Genomic DNA, 15,865 nt, shown 5'->3' on the forward strand with positions numbered 1-15,865 from the left:
GCCTAAACTATTGTGAGAAATTATTTTTATGTAGTCAATCTCTTCAACTTTCCTAATGCAAAATGCTCGGGGTAACTTTTCCAATTTGGTTTTTAGCGATACCGTCAGAGCTATCACGAGAAGGCACGAAGCATAACAGCCATCACGAGGGTAAAATTTTCGTACGAACGATAACTGTTGTGCAAGGTTTCGCATAGAAATTTTATTCTAGCATCTGTTATTGCTCGCAAAAACTGCGTACGTTAATAGATATTATTCCCCGAAGATGGCCGATGGTCAGTGATTGGTTTTCTAGGCATAACATTAAACAAAAGAAGTTCATCCCGAAAGACTAGTTTTTTGATTTCCATTTCTTATTTTCCTGCACCATGATTTGTTTAAATATCATATTATTTCCAAATTGCTATAGATTTATAGACGATACTCAATTTGTGAGATGAGAATTTTAAAAGCAGGTTTTTTTCCAGTCAAACTAACAAATCTGATTTTTTTTCAACAGTTTTTTGTCAATATGTCAATAAACTCTATCGGCTGAATTTTTTGAAGATAGTTAAAAAAAACCGAGTTTGTTTTTTTCTAAAGTAAACGGTATTTCATTTGAAGATGCTTTTTAAAATAAATTTATTTTTACTTTTTAGTTTTCTCAGAAAAAAAAGAAAATCGTTCGTGAAACATTATTAAACCAATTTTTGTGTACCCTGAGTAGAAAGGGCAAATATAAGAAAAGAATTTCAAAATTCGAAGGACGGGACTTCAGCATTTTTACGGCAATTTTAGTTATACACTTAATTTTTTCCTGAAGTCAGTTATAATTATCAAGGGAAAAGATAGCTTTAAAATGAAGAATGGGATGAAAGTTGATATAATCTAAAAGAATTTTGTTCAGAGTTGTAGGCCACATTTCTTAAACGATTTTTGTTGGCGATAAACAATCATTGAATTCTAAAGATTCGACATTGCTTTTGTTGTTATACAAAAGATTAGATCCATCAAGACAATCGGAAGAATCAACAATCTGTGCAATTAGTGGTATTTTTTATGACATTCCAAGTTTTTTTTGTAAGATTTGGACCACTGCGACCATTTTTTTGATCTTTTGTGGTATACCTCTTCTTTAGTCTAGATACTCGTGGCAGACATATCACTATTGATGGAAGTGTTCGTCGTTGTCATATTGCACCCTTGACATTCCAAGTTGGTTAGGGTTTTTTATTTCTATGGATTCAAAATGACTATTTTTCTTGTGCCAAGGGATTCTCAGGTGAACTTTCTGTAACAATTTTTGTGCATAGAGACTGTCACAGACATCAAGGTTTGTACGCACAATAATCCGGGCACCTTCGAATCGGTGTAAATCTTGCAATAATCAAACTATGAGCGACTCTTTTCATTCAAACATAGCTGGGGACAGTGTTATGAAAATTACTACAAAACAATGACAGCAAATTTTCAACTATTCCGGCTCTCATTGTATTGCACAACTCTCTTTGCTCCCCACACGCTCGGTAAACAGTCCGACAGCAACTGACGACAGCACACATGCAACTCCAAACGGGCTGTTATTTTTCATCTCTTTATGAATGTTGGTTCTTCCAAGCTTTCGCAAATGATAGCCTATAATCTTCCGACATCCTTCAGCACGAATCCGAGTGGGATGTCAGGTGATTATGATTCACGACAGTAAGGCCGATGAAAGAATGAAAGTGAGATGGTGCGAAGCACGTTTTTTCTTACGTGGGGAATAATATCAACAATGGAAACGGTTTGCTTTGTGTTCAATATGCCACCAGCCTGTAAAAAATGAGAAACAAAAAATGCGAGTCGATGACAGCCGCATCCGATCAGCAGCAACAGGACATCCTCAAACTGAGCAAACTAGGCTGTCATGCCCGAACGAACAAAATACATGCGCAAGAATGAGCTGTCGTGCGCAACACAAGACAGTTTCGTTGCCTTGTGTAAGCTGTAGCTGTATGTGAGCTCTCATGAATAGCTCATGCATGAGGCTGTTAGAGCGAAAAGAGAGAAAAATCGGCAGTATAATGTCGCTCTTCAGTCATTTAAGCTTGGCTGGGGGTCTATGCTTTCGCCTACTTTGATTTGTTTTGACATTTGAGAAAAAAGTGCTCAAAATATTAACGAACGAAAAGAAAGGCTTGAACGGATCTTGTACAGCCGTACCGAAAATTCTTACCTTTCACGTATACTCGCAAAAAAAGCTCAATTTCTCTAAAACCATAGTCCACTATCTCTCTTTGATAGGTTTCACGCTATTTTTAAACCAGGTTTCTATACAAAGTGAATGTACTTTGTATTCTATGTTACTTCGTAGAATCGTAGTGTAGGCTTTCTAGTTTCAAAATATAAACACCCAAAAACATTTAATCGGTGAAAATTTGTTTTTTCCAAAATTTTACATTTTATATTTAAAAAAATTACACATTCTGATTTTTAAAAAAATCTAAGAACAAGGTCCAACAATCCAAAATTCGAAAACAACATTTTTTTCGCTTGAAAAAATCCTTTTTTTAGTTATATTTATTCTTCATCTTTTTCGGCTCAATATTGAAAACCTAGTCTTCCGATACGTATAAATGTTATTTAGTGTGCGTAGCAGTTGTCATGGTGATAAAACATTTTAAAAATAAAAAATCAACTTTATATTAGGCTTTTGACTCAGTTGAATAGCAATCTCATTTCAAGCTGAATTAACGAAGAAAAGTAGTTTTTATACGAAAATTTCAGTAATTTTAAGCGGAAATTTTTTTTCCTTTTTTTTGGATACCTTGTTTCTAGATTTTTTTTAAAATCAGAATGTGTAATTTTGTTAAATATAAAGTGAAAAATCGAGGGAGAAACAAATTTTAACCGGTGAAATATTTTCGGGTGTTCATATTTTGAAACTAGAGGGCTGAAACTATGATCCTACGAAGAAACATTTTAGGTACATTCACTTTGTATAAAATAGTAGGAGGGTGGTATTCAAGACACGACCGTATGACGTTGACTACCGTATTCTTCTATTCAATTAAAACAAATAGTAGAGGGGTTGCAACGCTCTTTTACAAAACTTCGAGGCTCCAAAAGGTGCCAGTTGCTGATTATATTTTTGTTTTCTGGTTAGTCCGTACAGAATTCCAGCCATTTTAGTATTTTGCAGTAGCCATTTACTACTAACAGCCACCAGCATTACGGGTGAAACCGGCACGAGATGACCGGTACTATTTTGTCTTTTCTCCTTTCAGCTGCTAACGCCTAGCGTCCGTATGTAATCGGTACGGTTTAGTAATGAAACTGATGGGGTGAAATGTTCGAACAGTACATTTTATACCAAGGCTTCATCAGTTAGTTAGAATAAAGGAGGGGCTACATAGAGAATGGATTGACAAGGAACGCAAATAAACATTGGAAACAGAAAGTGACAACAACAATAATAACAAAGTCAGATCGATTGTATCCGTTAGTGTCGACTGTGCTTGGGAAGAGAGGTAGTGATTGGCTGCGCGGTATGATTTAGACAATCGATATTAATTACTAGTTTTTCAATAGTGTATCTCAAACAATAGTTTGTTTTTGTTACATAAATTTAACCGTGAAAGAATTTCTGATCGATTGATGCCAAAACCTCGAAAACCTGATTATAGATGACTGCAAAATAAGCGCTCAAAACCTGACCACTTTTGCCTGGTTTTCCCTGGTTGAATTACTAGATTTTCAAATTCAGGTGCCTAACTTCGATATAGACGTTAGTCAACGTCAAAACTTCTTTGATAATAGCGTGGGTTTCCTGAACGCTTCAGTGTCGAAAGGAAACAATGAAGTTACAAAAAAAATTTGGTTTGGGGAGGAATCCGAACCTCTCTACCCAAACTGTGGCTCGAGAAATAGGAATGTCACTAGGATTCGTTTTAGAATTCAAAGGAGCTTTCCGGTTTGAAGTTCTACAAAGTCAAAATAGTCCCCAGCCGCGACGATGAGCAGGATTTGACGGCTCTTTACAAACGAATGCCAATGAACGAACCTAATTATTCTATTATGTCGACCCATATCGATTTTCATTGGAATCCACGGTATTTTTCGGCATGTATGACAAAGCAAACTGAAGTGTAAAACACTCGATTTTGTACTGTGAACTGGAACGCAAATGTATTCCACGTAGATATTAAATGTTTCATCTATTAGCACAGATGTGAATGGAATCCACTTCGCAGTAACGTGTCAATTTTTTACAGTGTATGACATAAAAAGAACACCTTTCATTATCAACAGGCACAATCAATAGGCACAATCAACAAGCACATTTACCAGAAATAGTGTCTACCATTACGATTTCTACCTTTCTTAATAAGCCATGATGTTAATCCTTTGTTTCGGCTCGATTTTGCATCAAATCAATTTCAATATTGCATTAAAACCCGCCAATCCCCAGCTGTCCACAGCTACGTTCAATCGAGCGTCGCTTTCCGGAAAGAAGGGCGGAATCGTGAAATTGTGCGACATTGTTTCTACGCTGTTCTCTCACAAACACTAATAGATAGCTAACTGTTTGCCGAAAAAAGTTAAGGGTATTTTTTGGTCTAAGATAACACTTTTTGGAGGCACCCTACTCTCTTGTTGGCACATATATGCAACAACAATCCATTTGAGATGAAAGTACGCAGTTTCACCTTCAAATCCATGTTGTAGTTAGTCAACTTGTGTCCCCTTGAGGGTTAAAATGTTTTGAAAATTTTGGAGTTTTCTCACGAAAGTATGCTTATCTACCATTCAAAACCATCTAGTTATTCTAACTCGATTTAAAAATTCGTTCGAGTGACTTTTAGGGCGTAGAAAAGCGCTTATTTTGACTGAAAATCTACCTAGCCGTTTTTTGGGCAACCGAGGGCTTAATATAAAATATTACTTTATTTGGGAAGGTGATTTTTCTTGTTTAGCCATTCTAATGATAAATCAAGTTGAAAAAGCCTCCTGAATATTGAAATAATTTATATGCGGTTCAATTCTAAAATATTTCATATTGAGGATATTGAGATATCCTAGAAGATCAATTTCAGACCTTTTCAATTTTTCGATTTTCTCAATTTCACGTTTTCTACAGTGAGGGGCAAAATAGAGTGCCCACTTTATTTTTTTTTCATTTCTTTTATTTTTCTGGTTCAAATTGAACGAAAACACATCGTAATCATTCCTAAAATCTCTCTCATAATGTTCTTTTTTAATATTTTTAATTTTGTTCTGATAAAAAAAAAAGTTTTTCTTATAGAACAAAAACAGTTTTTATTCCCAAAAAAAACAGTGACAAAATAAAGTGCCCACTCTGAAAATCGATAAAATTTCGATAAGTTTCCATCGTGAGACCCCTTGATTTTGTTTGTTTTGAGTATTTTGACGTTTCACAAACAACTGGCTTGGCTCTAAAGCATTTGTAATCGTGTCTGCCTTCGAAAAAGTTGTAAAATATGGAGGACGTAGTAATTTCCCGTACGATCCCGTTGTGCATCCGGAAACTGGTTGTTGGCGATGTCAATAACGGCCAATCGCACCGGGAAGTGGCCAAGCACTACAAAATCAGCAAGGCAGCGGTCGGAAAAATCTTGAAGAAGATGAAAACGTTCGGATCGGTGGTGGATCGCCCAGGAAGGGGACGAAAACGCAAGACAGATGCCAGAACGGACAAGAAAATCATTCGTGTGGTAAAGAAAAACTCAAAAGTTACGATTCGGCAGATACAGGAAAAGCTCCAACTATCGGTTTCGCGTCGTACTGTCCGTCGCCGCATCCAAGCGCAGGGGTTCCGAAGCAAGATGGCAGTGAGAAGGCCTTTCATCAGCAAGGCGAATAAGGCTAAGCGTCTCAAGTTCGCCAAGGAGCACGCCGATAAGCCGCTGCAATACTGGAAAACTGTGTTGTGGACCGACGAATCCAAATTCGAGCTGTTCAATCGGAAGAAGCGGGATCATGTGTGGCGCAAGTCGGCTGAGGAGTTCCAAGACCGCCATATTCAAGGAACTGTCAAGCACGGAGGAGGCAACGTGATGGTGTGGGGGTGCTTTTCTTGGGGTGGGGTGGGCAGTTTGGTGAAAATAGACGGAATCATGACAGCTGAGTCGTATTGCAATATCCTGCGGGAAAATCTCGAGGTATCTCTCATCAAGACGGGCCTCGAGGAGCGTTTCGTTTTCCAGCAGGATAACGATCCGAAGCATACGGCCAAACTGACGAAGTCATTTTTTCGTTCCTGTCGCATCAAACCCCTTGAATGGCCCCCACAAAGTCCTGATCTGAATCCCATCGAAAATCTGTGGGCCATCCTTGATGTTAGGATCGATAAAACTGGTGTATCTAAAAAAAAACTATTTTGAAGCCCTGGAACGCGCGTGGGAAGAACTCGACCCACAACACTTGAAAAACCTTGCAGAAAGTATGCCGAAGCGCTTACAGGAGGTGTTGAAGGCTAAAGGAGGCCATACACACTATTAAATTGTTGTTGTTTGCCTTCAGTTTGGTTTATTTGAAACTATATTTATCTGGGCACTTTATTTTGTCCCTGTTTATTTAAGTATTACAAACTGTTTTTTTTTCTATTAGAAAAACTTTTTCTGTTACCAGAGCAATATTAACTAAACTTGAAAGAACATAATAAATAAGATTTTAAAAATGATTACGATGTGGTTTCGTTTAATTTTAACCAGAAAAATGAACGAAAAGAAAAAAATAATCAAGTGGGGACTTTATTTTGCCCCTCACTGTATGCTTGATAGTCAAAATTCAAATTTTTAAGCGCTTCAAGGCACCGATTGGGCTTAAATTTTGCACAGGGTATTTTTCGAGGCTTATAATCAAAATGTACATGGTCGGTTCTTTGAATTCGTTACATTACAACATACTACCTTTAGTAATACAAGTTGTAATCAATCAATCTGTCAGTACCAAGGTTGTTAATACGATAGATTATCGTCGATAATCGTCGTCGCCGTTACCAATAACGTATGGTATCGTTATCGACGATAATGATTTCGTCTTCAAACATTAACGATATCGGCGATAACGATAGTCACTAGACGTTATCAGCTCACTAACGCCTAATGCCAGTTTTGTCTGCTGTGGTAGCGAATGGTGTACGACTTGATCAAAAAGCAGGCACGGGGTGATGAAACGTTTTTTCACTTCAGAGGATTGGAGACGAAACATCACTAGGCAACAGGAAGAAACTTTTCCTTATTTGTTTATGTTTCGCTTCTCATCATCATCATTTCTCAGTTTTGATTGTTTTAGCTAATGAGGCGCTTTTTAAAGCACAAATTCGAATAGTAAGGTATGTAGCATTGTCATATTTGGATTTAAAATGCATCTAAATGATATATCTAATAAAGCAAAAGATGGTATTGCAGTGGATGGTAAAAAACAAACGTTATTGATTCGATATCGTCCAGTAGCTATCGTCATTGACAATGACGATGATGTCTGAAGACGTAAGCGTCATCGTCGATAACGAGAACAGACGGTATCATTATCGGCGTTTACGATAAATTATCGATTAACAACCTTAGTCAGTACAGTCACACTCCCTCAAACATAGAAACTACAAAATGAACTGATGTATGTCAACGGAAATAGTCTTAAAAGGGAATATGCGAGGTTGATAAATACTGCTAGGTGATAGAAAATGAGTCTTTGTGCAATTGACCATGAATTTTTTTTTTTGTTTCGATGTTACTCGTAACGTTACGGAAAAATCCTTACATCCAGGTTTGACTACTTTGGAATTAAGTGATATACTTGTGTTATTATCCGTGCTTGTGCAGAATGCTTTTTACCCTTTGTTTTAAGGTTTATTGCTCTTGCCAATATTATTTCTTTGAGAGGTTTCAACTAAATATCGCTTTGGCCATGTTTAATTATAAAAGTGTCGAGGTTTTGTAGTATTCATGTGAGGGAAGAGCCTAAGCGCTTAAAATCCGTTGAGCTTCAATGATCTAGATTCTACTAAGATTCGAACCTATGATTACTCGTTCATGAAAGCGGACATTGTAACCTTGCAGCTACGAAGTGCACTTAAGATAAAAACTAATCTAAACTGTTCGAGGTGTAAGTTTGTACATGTGGAATTTTGCATTCTCATATCAGATGTATTATTCCTTTTTTTTATTTATCTCAAAATGTATAAAATATCTTCAGAAATATGAATGTCCTCCACGCACATTTGGATGTTTCGAATAAGCATGGTGGTGAAAATTGACAGTATATGGCGCGTGCCCTGGCAACAGACAAAAACGATGAACACCTACCCAAGGTGGTATGCGTTAATGAAGTCAACAGTAGAATAGATGTTGGCGAGCTTGCGCTTTACGTAAGATGTGATTCTATATAATATGAAAATATTTTTTAAGGTAATGAACAACACTATGATAAGAAAAAAAAACTATTAAATGAAGAAAAAAAATTCGGACCATTTATTTTAGTTCAACTTTATTGGATAGTCAGTTAATAAAATCTCGTCTTATGTCAAACGTTGCATATTTTTTCCAAAGTTCGATGAAAACAAAATACAGAGAAAATTAATCAAAACCTGTTTCTAGCCTACAACGAGTTTTTTATCTTTTTGCTTAAATATATATTTTTCTTGAGATGCAATTGTTTAAGTAAATTCGGTTGGGTCTTTGACACTTACGAATGTCTGTGCAAAGAATATTGAGATTACTTCTTACAAAACTGAAGGACCTGAAAATCCGGACCGTCGTGAAAAATCCGTACGGTATACTTAGCAAAACAAAGCCTTGGTGCTTCATTCCGTATTGGAATTCGACCTTCTGTTTTACTATACACAGACTCCGCAGCCGACTGCTAAGTGTACAGGACAATTGTGGGGCTAGCGCTACGATCCTACTGACACTAACAGTCTCTCCTGAGCCGGGACTCGAACATACGACGACTGGCTTGTTAGGCCAGCATCGTTCCTCAAGACCAGCTGGGAGATTCGTATATTCCAACAATAACGTTCTCAAATTTTGCGGGACAATTTTTATAATAAAATCTTCTAATAAATAAAATGTCAGACATTTTGATGCCGCTCCAAATAATCATGAAAACAAAGAAACTGGTCGAAAATAGGTTCACTTGGGTTCGTTGTAGTTTTAAAACACTCGTTTTGCATAGTCTATTAGACTGGGACACGGTTTTATAAGAAAAATGCGATGGTTTCGGAAAAATGCAATATTTTTCGCTCTCATGCACTTCGTGTTCTTTATAGGTCCTATAACAACTATGTAACTTTTTAGATCGATCGGTGGAATTATATTTTCGCGCCCGATTTTTCTAGTTTCCATAGGATTTATATGGGAAAATCCATTTTTTCAGAACTCATCCTCCAGAAATGTCCAGTTGGCTCCTAAAAATATATCAATACATGATATTTGTAGGAAATTTTCCCGGGAAAAACTCTTCTGAAGGCGCAACGATGTTTGTAGAAAATGTTATTCACCCCAAACTGTTTGAATATCTGACGAACGGCTGAACATTGAATTTTTCTAGCAACACTGCTGCTGTTGCAAATTCATCCTCGTGATGCAAATAATATCGCGTAGAACTAAGCTTGGAAGCTTCTCCGAAGATACTATGAGCAAAAATGACATTAGTGTTTATTACGGGAGTCACTTCACGGTGAAATCAGAGTGAAGTGAATACAGTTTTATTACGGGACTCACGTAAATGAGAAAAACGTCGCAAAGTGACATCTGCCGTGAAATCTGGGTTATTATGAGTGTCATTTCACTGTAGTAAAAACGGAATAAGCGACGCTTGGCGTGGAATTTTTCACGACCATTCTTAACGCTGAAATGATTTCACGAAGAAGAGGGAAGTTCAGAAATTTATTGATTTATGATCTAATATTATCATTAGATCACAAATACATCGAATTTATTTCTCAGTAACAAGACGAATCATGATTTTTTGTTGTTGAAAAATCAATTGTTAGAGACTTACAAATTTTTGAACTGCGGCCAGTGGAAAAAATGACCTTCGAATTTCGTTTAGCGATTGGGCTTCTCGGAAAATGCCCTCATACAAAATTCCAGCTCGATCGGACTTAGGGAAGTAGTAAATTTTTGATCTGAAAAACTCCCTCATTACACTTGTCCTAATCTCGTTTTCATTTCACTGTCAATCTCACTACACGGAGCTAATTTTTGTCCCCTCATTTTACTGCCGGTACCCACATAACTGTATCATATTGATTTTTGTCACTTTTGAGTTATCATCGGGAATCGATTTGATTGTAATCATATTTTCAAAAAAAAAAAAAAATCTAAAATGGATACTTTTAATGGGAAAACATGGAACAAATACCAAGTTGTGTTTGTCCCATATTGAAAGTACCCGCATTACAGTCCCACTGCATAGTGGTGCAAACAGATTAGTGTATATCGGATAATTTTAGACATATAGAAGTATGTCATTCAATTAACTAGACTAATGTTGTTTTTCTGTAGCACAATCTACGTTGCCGGTGATACTGCCGGTTGCTAGTTGAATTTATATGTGATGGGACAAAATATGCGAGTACTTTTGAAATGTACCCGTAAATTTAGTCCCATTTTGTTTTTTTTTTATATAACGTAAAACCAATATCACCCATAGTTTTTTGTTCTCAACGTTAAACTTGTGGTGCCATGAAAATTTTCTGGTCATTGGTTTTGGATGTAATTGCTTAAAATAGCCGGAAATCGAAAAATTTACAGATAATATTAAATCGCCGTTTTCTCAACTAGGGTTTGCAATAGACAATAGATTTCCCGGGAAACGGGAATAAAAAATCTCATTTCCCGGGAATTCCCGAGAACCGGGAAAGGAAAAAATCCTTAGCAAAAATGAGATTTCAAATAAAGTTTATTAATAAAAAGTTTCAAACAATCGTGCATAATTTAATTATCAATTGAAGAACAAAATTTATTCAAATTCACTCCAGAAATTCATGAACAATCGTCTATCAATCACCTCAGTACCGCTGACAATTTCTCGTTAAGCCCAAATAATGTAGTTCCCTTTTGTAAAACTTTGCTTAAGATCGCTGAATCACCGCTGGTGTCTGATTTCTAAAATACTTCTAAATCACCGATTCCAGCTCTGGCTACATTTCATTAGAAACTGAAGAGTCCAATACTTTTAGTTTGTTGAAGATAAAGCTTAGTGTTTGGCAGCCAGATTTTAGAGTATTTGAATGCCTTTGTAATTAATGTGAAATCGCGGCCACGACCCAAGTTACACTGACTGAGTTTTATTAATTTATTTATTTCTGGTCGCATTGATTTACGGGTTTCAAATTTTTTTTTTATCAATTTACAGGTTTCTAAATTTTGTGTCAATAATCAAAGAAAAAATCAAGCAACTATCCGCTTAGTAGTAAACTCACTAGCAAAAAAAGACATGAGACGAAGAAAATATTTCTTAATTTATCGTTTACTGAATAAGACAGCATATATTTTTGACGAATAGATTAAGCAAATAATTTGATATTACACGGCAAGCAAATATTGATCGTCGTTTCAAGCAAATATTTGCTTCGTATAATGCACACTATGAAGCTGCTCTACACTTCTACGACATAAGTTTCGTGTTTTGATACGATATTTAGTTTTATTGCAATATTGTAAGGAAAATTTTCCGAGGAGCTCAGGAATCCCGGGATCCCGGGAATCAATATTCCTATTCCCGGGATCCGGGAATCCCGGGAAAAGGCAATTCCCGGGAAATCGTTCCCGGGATTGCAAACCCTATTCTCAACATGTTGTTTTTCATTATGGGACAGTTATCCGGGTACCGGCAGTTTAGAAGAAATCGGGAATAGGTCTCAAAAAGTGAAGTGAGCGGGAAAGTAAAATATTTTTCACCGTGAAGTGACACCGTGAAGAGTTCGTCAGATATTCAATCAGTTTGTAGTAGTCCACACATTCAAAACCCCTCTGCCTCTAGTTCTTGAATAAGGAATCAGTTTTCCTGTCAGAAAGTTTTTGTAGAGTTTGTTTTTTGCTTTCTTTTTTCTTATATTCTAAATCAGGGTGGCGAAAAAGTTTTCAAAATTAAACTCTCTGATTTTCTCTGAAATATATCCTTAATTTCCCTGATATTTTTTAGCATTCAGAACAGAAAAATGCAACGTAGATAAACGCAACTCTGATATTCCAATGAAAAAAGTATTATATCGGATACGAAATCAAATAGTAGATGTTCCGTATTAGACTTTTATGCTAGAAAAATCCGTTTTAGCGCTGAAACCCCGTTTAAAAAAGAATCATGTTTCGGTACAAAAATTTTCCCTGATTGTTTTTCAGTTTTCCCTGATATTCCCTGATCGAAACTTGAATTCCCTGACATTCCCTGATTTTCCAGGTTTTGCCAGGATTTCGTCACCCTGCTAAATGGAACATCATACTCACGCCAACGGATTTTTCTGTTAGAAAAACTATTTGCTATATATTTTGGGCAATCAAATCATTAATTCTAAACATAAAACTATCGAATGAATGACTAGAAACTGACATACAAGTATATTTACTACCGTTAGATTGACGGAGAGTATTCGAATGCATAAAAAGCAAAATAGGCTGTTTGGGGTTAAACCTGGCAAACATTTCCTCATTGGTCTGAAACATTCCTGATTTGTCCAGGATTCCCAAATAAAGCCAACTGTAAACCACTAATCTGATTGAAAAACGAGATTGTAACAAATTTCCACACAAGCTTTACCATCAGGACATAAAGTTGGGTCTAGGCTCATGATAGCAAGTATTAGTCACTCTGTTCTGTTGGGACGACAAGATTTTATCTAATTTTTCATTGACACAACAATCGAGGATCGCGATGTTCACACAGACCAATAACAAATCAATGCACCAAAAGATCTGAGCACACCATTCGATTTGTTATGACGTACTGAATCGTCGTACGGTACATTTTTGAGTCAGGCCCTTTTCAAGGTCCTTAAATACAAAAAGTGATGAAAATGACGATATACTCTTTATAACGTTATGCGTTTTTCAACCACTATTTGAAATAACTTCCAAAATAATTTCGACACATCCCAAGTATTATTTTCATAATATTTACAATTGTTGGAAAGATGAAAATTAAAATTGTTGGTGTCACACGCTTTTTTAATCATGTAAATTTAATGTAAATGTAAATGTAATTGTCACCTACTTCAGGTTCCTCTGGGAATTTTCTGATGAAAAATAGCCACTTCTCGATGAGTTTTTGGCCGATTCCTGGTGATGAACTTCAGGAATGGTTCTTCCATTTATGCCCATGATGCAAATAAATATTTTTATTAGGCAACCCATTATCAAAACCGTTCAAAAGTTCGCCGCGTCTACCGGAACCCAGGGATATTTCTTACATCCGTTGATCTAGGCCACATTTGTGGTCAGAAAATGAGACTTTTTAAAATCAAACAATCTTTGACAAAGTTACAGCATTTCAAAGTTGATCAAAATTTTGCCTATCCCACTTATTTTGACTATCCCCTGTATGTGTATTCGAGTAATAATTTTATATGGAAAATAATTAGAAGATTTTGAGAATGAAAATTGAACTTTTGTAACAGAGTAATATTAAAAATATACATTGTAGATACTTAGTCTTAGCAAATAGCATAAACGGCATAAACTAATCAAATCAAAAATTCCAAACTGCATTCATCGAACCGTGACAACCATCGTCAGTCACTGAACAACGCAGCTCCACGAACTAACTCAAGTATACGGACATCCAGCGAAGGTTCAAGGTCAGCTAGCATGTACCGTTATTCGAACACGGTGACGATGATGTTCTAGAACCGGAGCTGTGCACCTCTCACGCAAATTTCCTTCCACACAGGGCCTCTTCCATTGGCAACACGAAATCAGTCATTTCCGGACGGCAAAGAGAGGCGACAAATTGACCGACCGGCTTCGCAGCCGGTTTAACGTGCAACATCACTGAGAAAGCCTTATGGCACTGAATCAGCCGCAGCGACAGGCAAACGCAAAGATAGCGGTGGTGTTGTTGTGTACAAGCGAAAAACCACACCTTAATTCTAATTGTGTACGAAAATCCCGACTTTAGGGTCTTCAGCTGTGCTGATTGTGTATTCATCTCGTTTCGCTGACTTTCCGGTCGATCGAACCGTTTTGCGTTCGAAATTTGGGTGGCACAAGAACCGGTTCATTATTGACTATCATTTGAATGATGCGGAATAGTCATTGAAAAGTAAGTGGAATGGATTGAGGATTGTTTTTATGAGATGAGGTTATACGCAGACTGGACTTGTAGTTCGAGTTTCGGGAGAATTGAACGGAGTACGGGTTCTACGGCGCACCGGATTAACAGCACTTACCTTCAAAGCATTTAGATCGATATCGTCTAGTGAGCAGTTCACTGACTGGGGCATCATTTGATGCGCCATTTTGACGTAATCGAAGTAGTCGTCGTCGTCGTCCCTCGATGATAGCGCTGACTTGGATTGATGATTATGCTGACGGTTTTAAGTTTCTGCCGCTGTCGTCGTGGGATATTTGCTGAACCACGAACGATTAAACCTGTGTGAGTTTTGCGTGTTTTCGTATTATTTTCTCCTTTTCAATATAACACTGCCGCGATGGGATGAATATTTATTCCACCAACAGAGAGAAGGCAGAGGCCTGACTTGATTCGCAACTTTATACAATAGGGTTTCTTTTTCTTCTTTGCAAGCACTCCCGGAATTACAAACGAATCCGACGGCTCGTGACAAATCTGCACAATTCCTGAACTCTTCTGTATTGCCCGAAGCAATACTGCAAGGTTTTGTACATTCACTTGTGGCTACTGTTGTTCCTTTAGATCACGAAACCGGTCCACAACTGTAAAACATTTCACGAATTGTCACTATCTTCTTATTCCATACGCCATAAAAATAGATAGAACATTTTAATTTACCAACACTAAAAATTTTCTCAGGAATTATGAGAACAATTCACAATTGGCTATTCTTCCAGTATCGAAACTGCAACTATCACGACTAAAAACACTGAATGCCCCTATTTTAGGTTCCACCGGAACACGGAAAAACAGCTTTTCCAGCCATTGGTAGTCGAGCGATACGGCAAAAATTTCCCTTCTGATTAATCAGAAAATCTCTCGATGAATAAACACACCAACACACAAGGCACCGTTGCTCACCGATTATGTGTACAGATAGGATGGCAAACGCGCACCCACACGTACACTACCTAGAAGGGAAAAAAAAAAATCACTGAACACTGACTTTTCCTTCTCGGCTCAGTAGCAGCACCAGTAGAATAAACGGGACAGAGTAAAAGAAAAACTTTCTGGTTTAAAATTTTCCCGATTTGCACTTTGCACAATTCAATGACTTCCATCAAATCAAATCCGATAGTATCATTGAAACCAGTGCTACAGTTACGATTGCAGACAAATAATTCACCTTTTTTCGGACCCGCGGCCGCGACCAATTCGAAAGAAAAACCAGTTTTCAAAAAAGAAATAAATGCAATCGACGGCGATGATGATTCTCCTTTCTTCTAGCCCACACACCCATACACCACTAACTAGCGTTCTCTTTTTCTTCCACGGGCACGGCGCAGCGACGGATAACAGCACACAGGAGCTCAAACGAAAAACAATCTTTCCCGACGGCTTGCACTTTGCTTTCTGAACAGGCGAAGGATCCGTGCTTTGCTGCGAAGCTCGGCCTTTTCGCTCGCTGTAGTAGTGTGCGTGAGAGAGAGAGAGCGAGATTCGCTAGTGTCAGAAGTGGTGACAGATGTCACTTTTTCGCCGCTACCAGAAGAGCGTTCAAGGGGTGTGTGATGATGCTGTGGGGCGAAAT

General features: G+C 37.3%; 1 protein-coding gene across 7 annotated transcripts in view; it reads right to left on the bottom strand.

The window, feature by feature from the left end:
• LOC129721908 (serine/threonine-protein kinase mig-15) overlaps positions 1-15,701 on the bottom strand; it is a 102,408-nt gene extending 86,707 nt beyond the window's left edge. The window contains exons 1-3 of one of the 7 annotated variants that reach the window (XM_055675013.1): positions 15,461-15,701; positions 15,196-15,245; positions 14,372-14,905 (exon numbers count right to left, since the gene is read on the bottom strand). In XM_055675013.1, the coding sequence (XP_055530988.1) occupies positions 14,372-14,440 (69 nt within the window). In that variant the 5' untranslated portion in view covers positions 14,441-14,905; positions 15,196-15,245; positions 15,461-15,701. Of the gene's footprint in view, positions 1-14,371; positions 15,246-15,460 lie in introns of all 7 variants that reach the window. The other 6 variants (XM_055675014.1, XM_055675018.1, XM_055675015.1 and 3 more) reach the window with 6 other exon arrangements.
• Between the last annotated feature and the right edge of the window lie 164 nt (positions 15,702-15,865).

This window comes from Wyeomyia smithii, chromosome 2, assembly GCF_029784165.1.
Source record: "Wyeomyia smithii strain HCP4-BCI-WySm-NY-G18 chromosome 2, ASM2978416v1, whole genome shotgun sequence".
NCBI classification, from domain to species: domain Eukaryota; kingdom Metazoa; phylum Arthropoda; class Insecta; order Diptera; family Culicidae; genus Wyeomyia; species Wyeomyia smithii.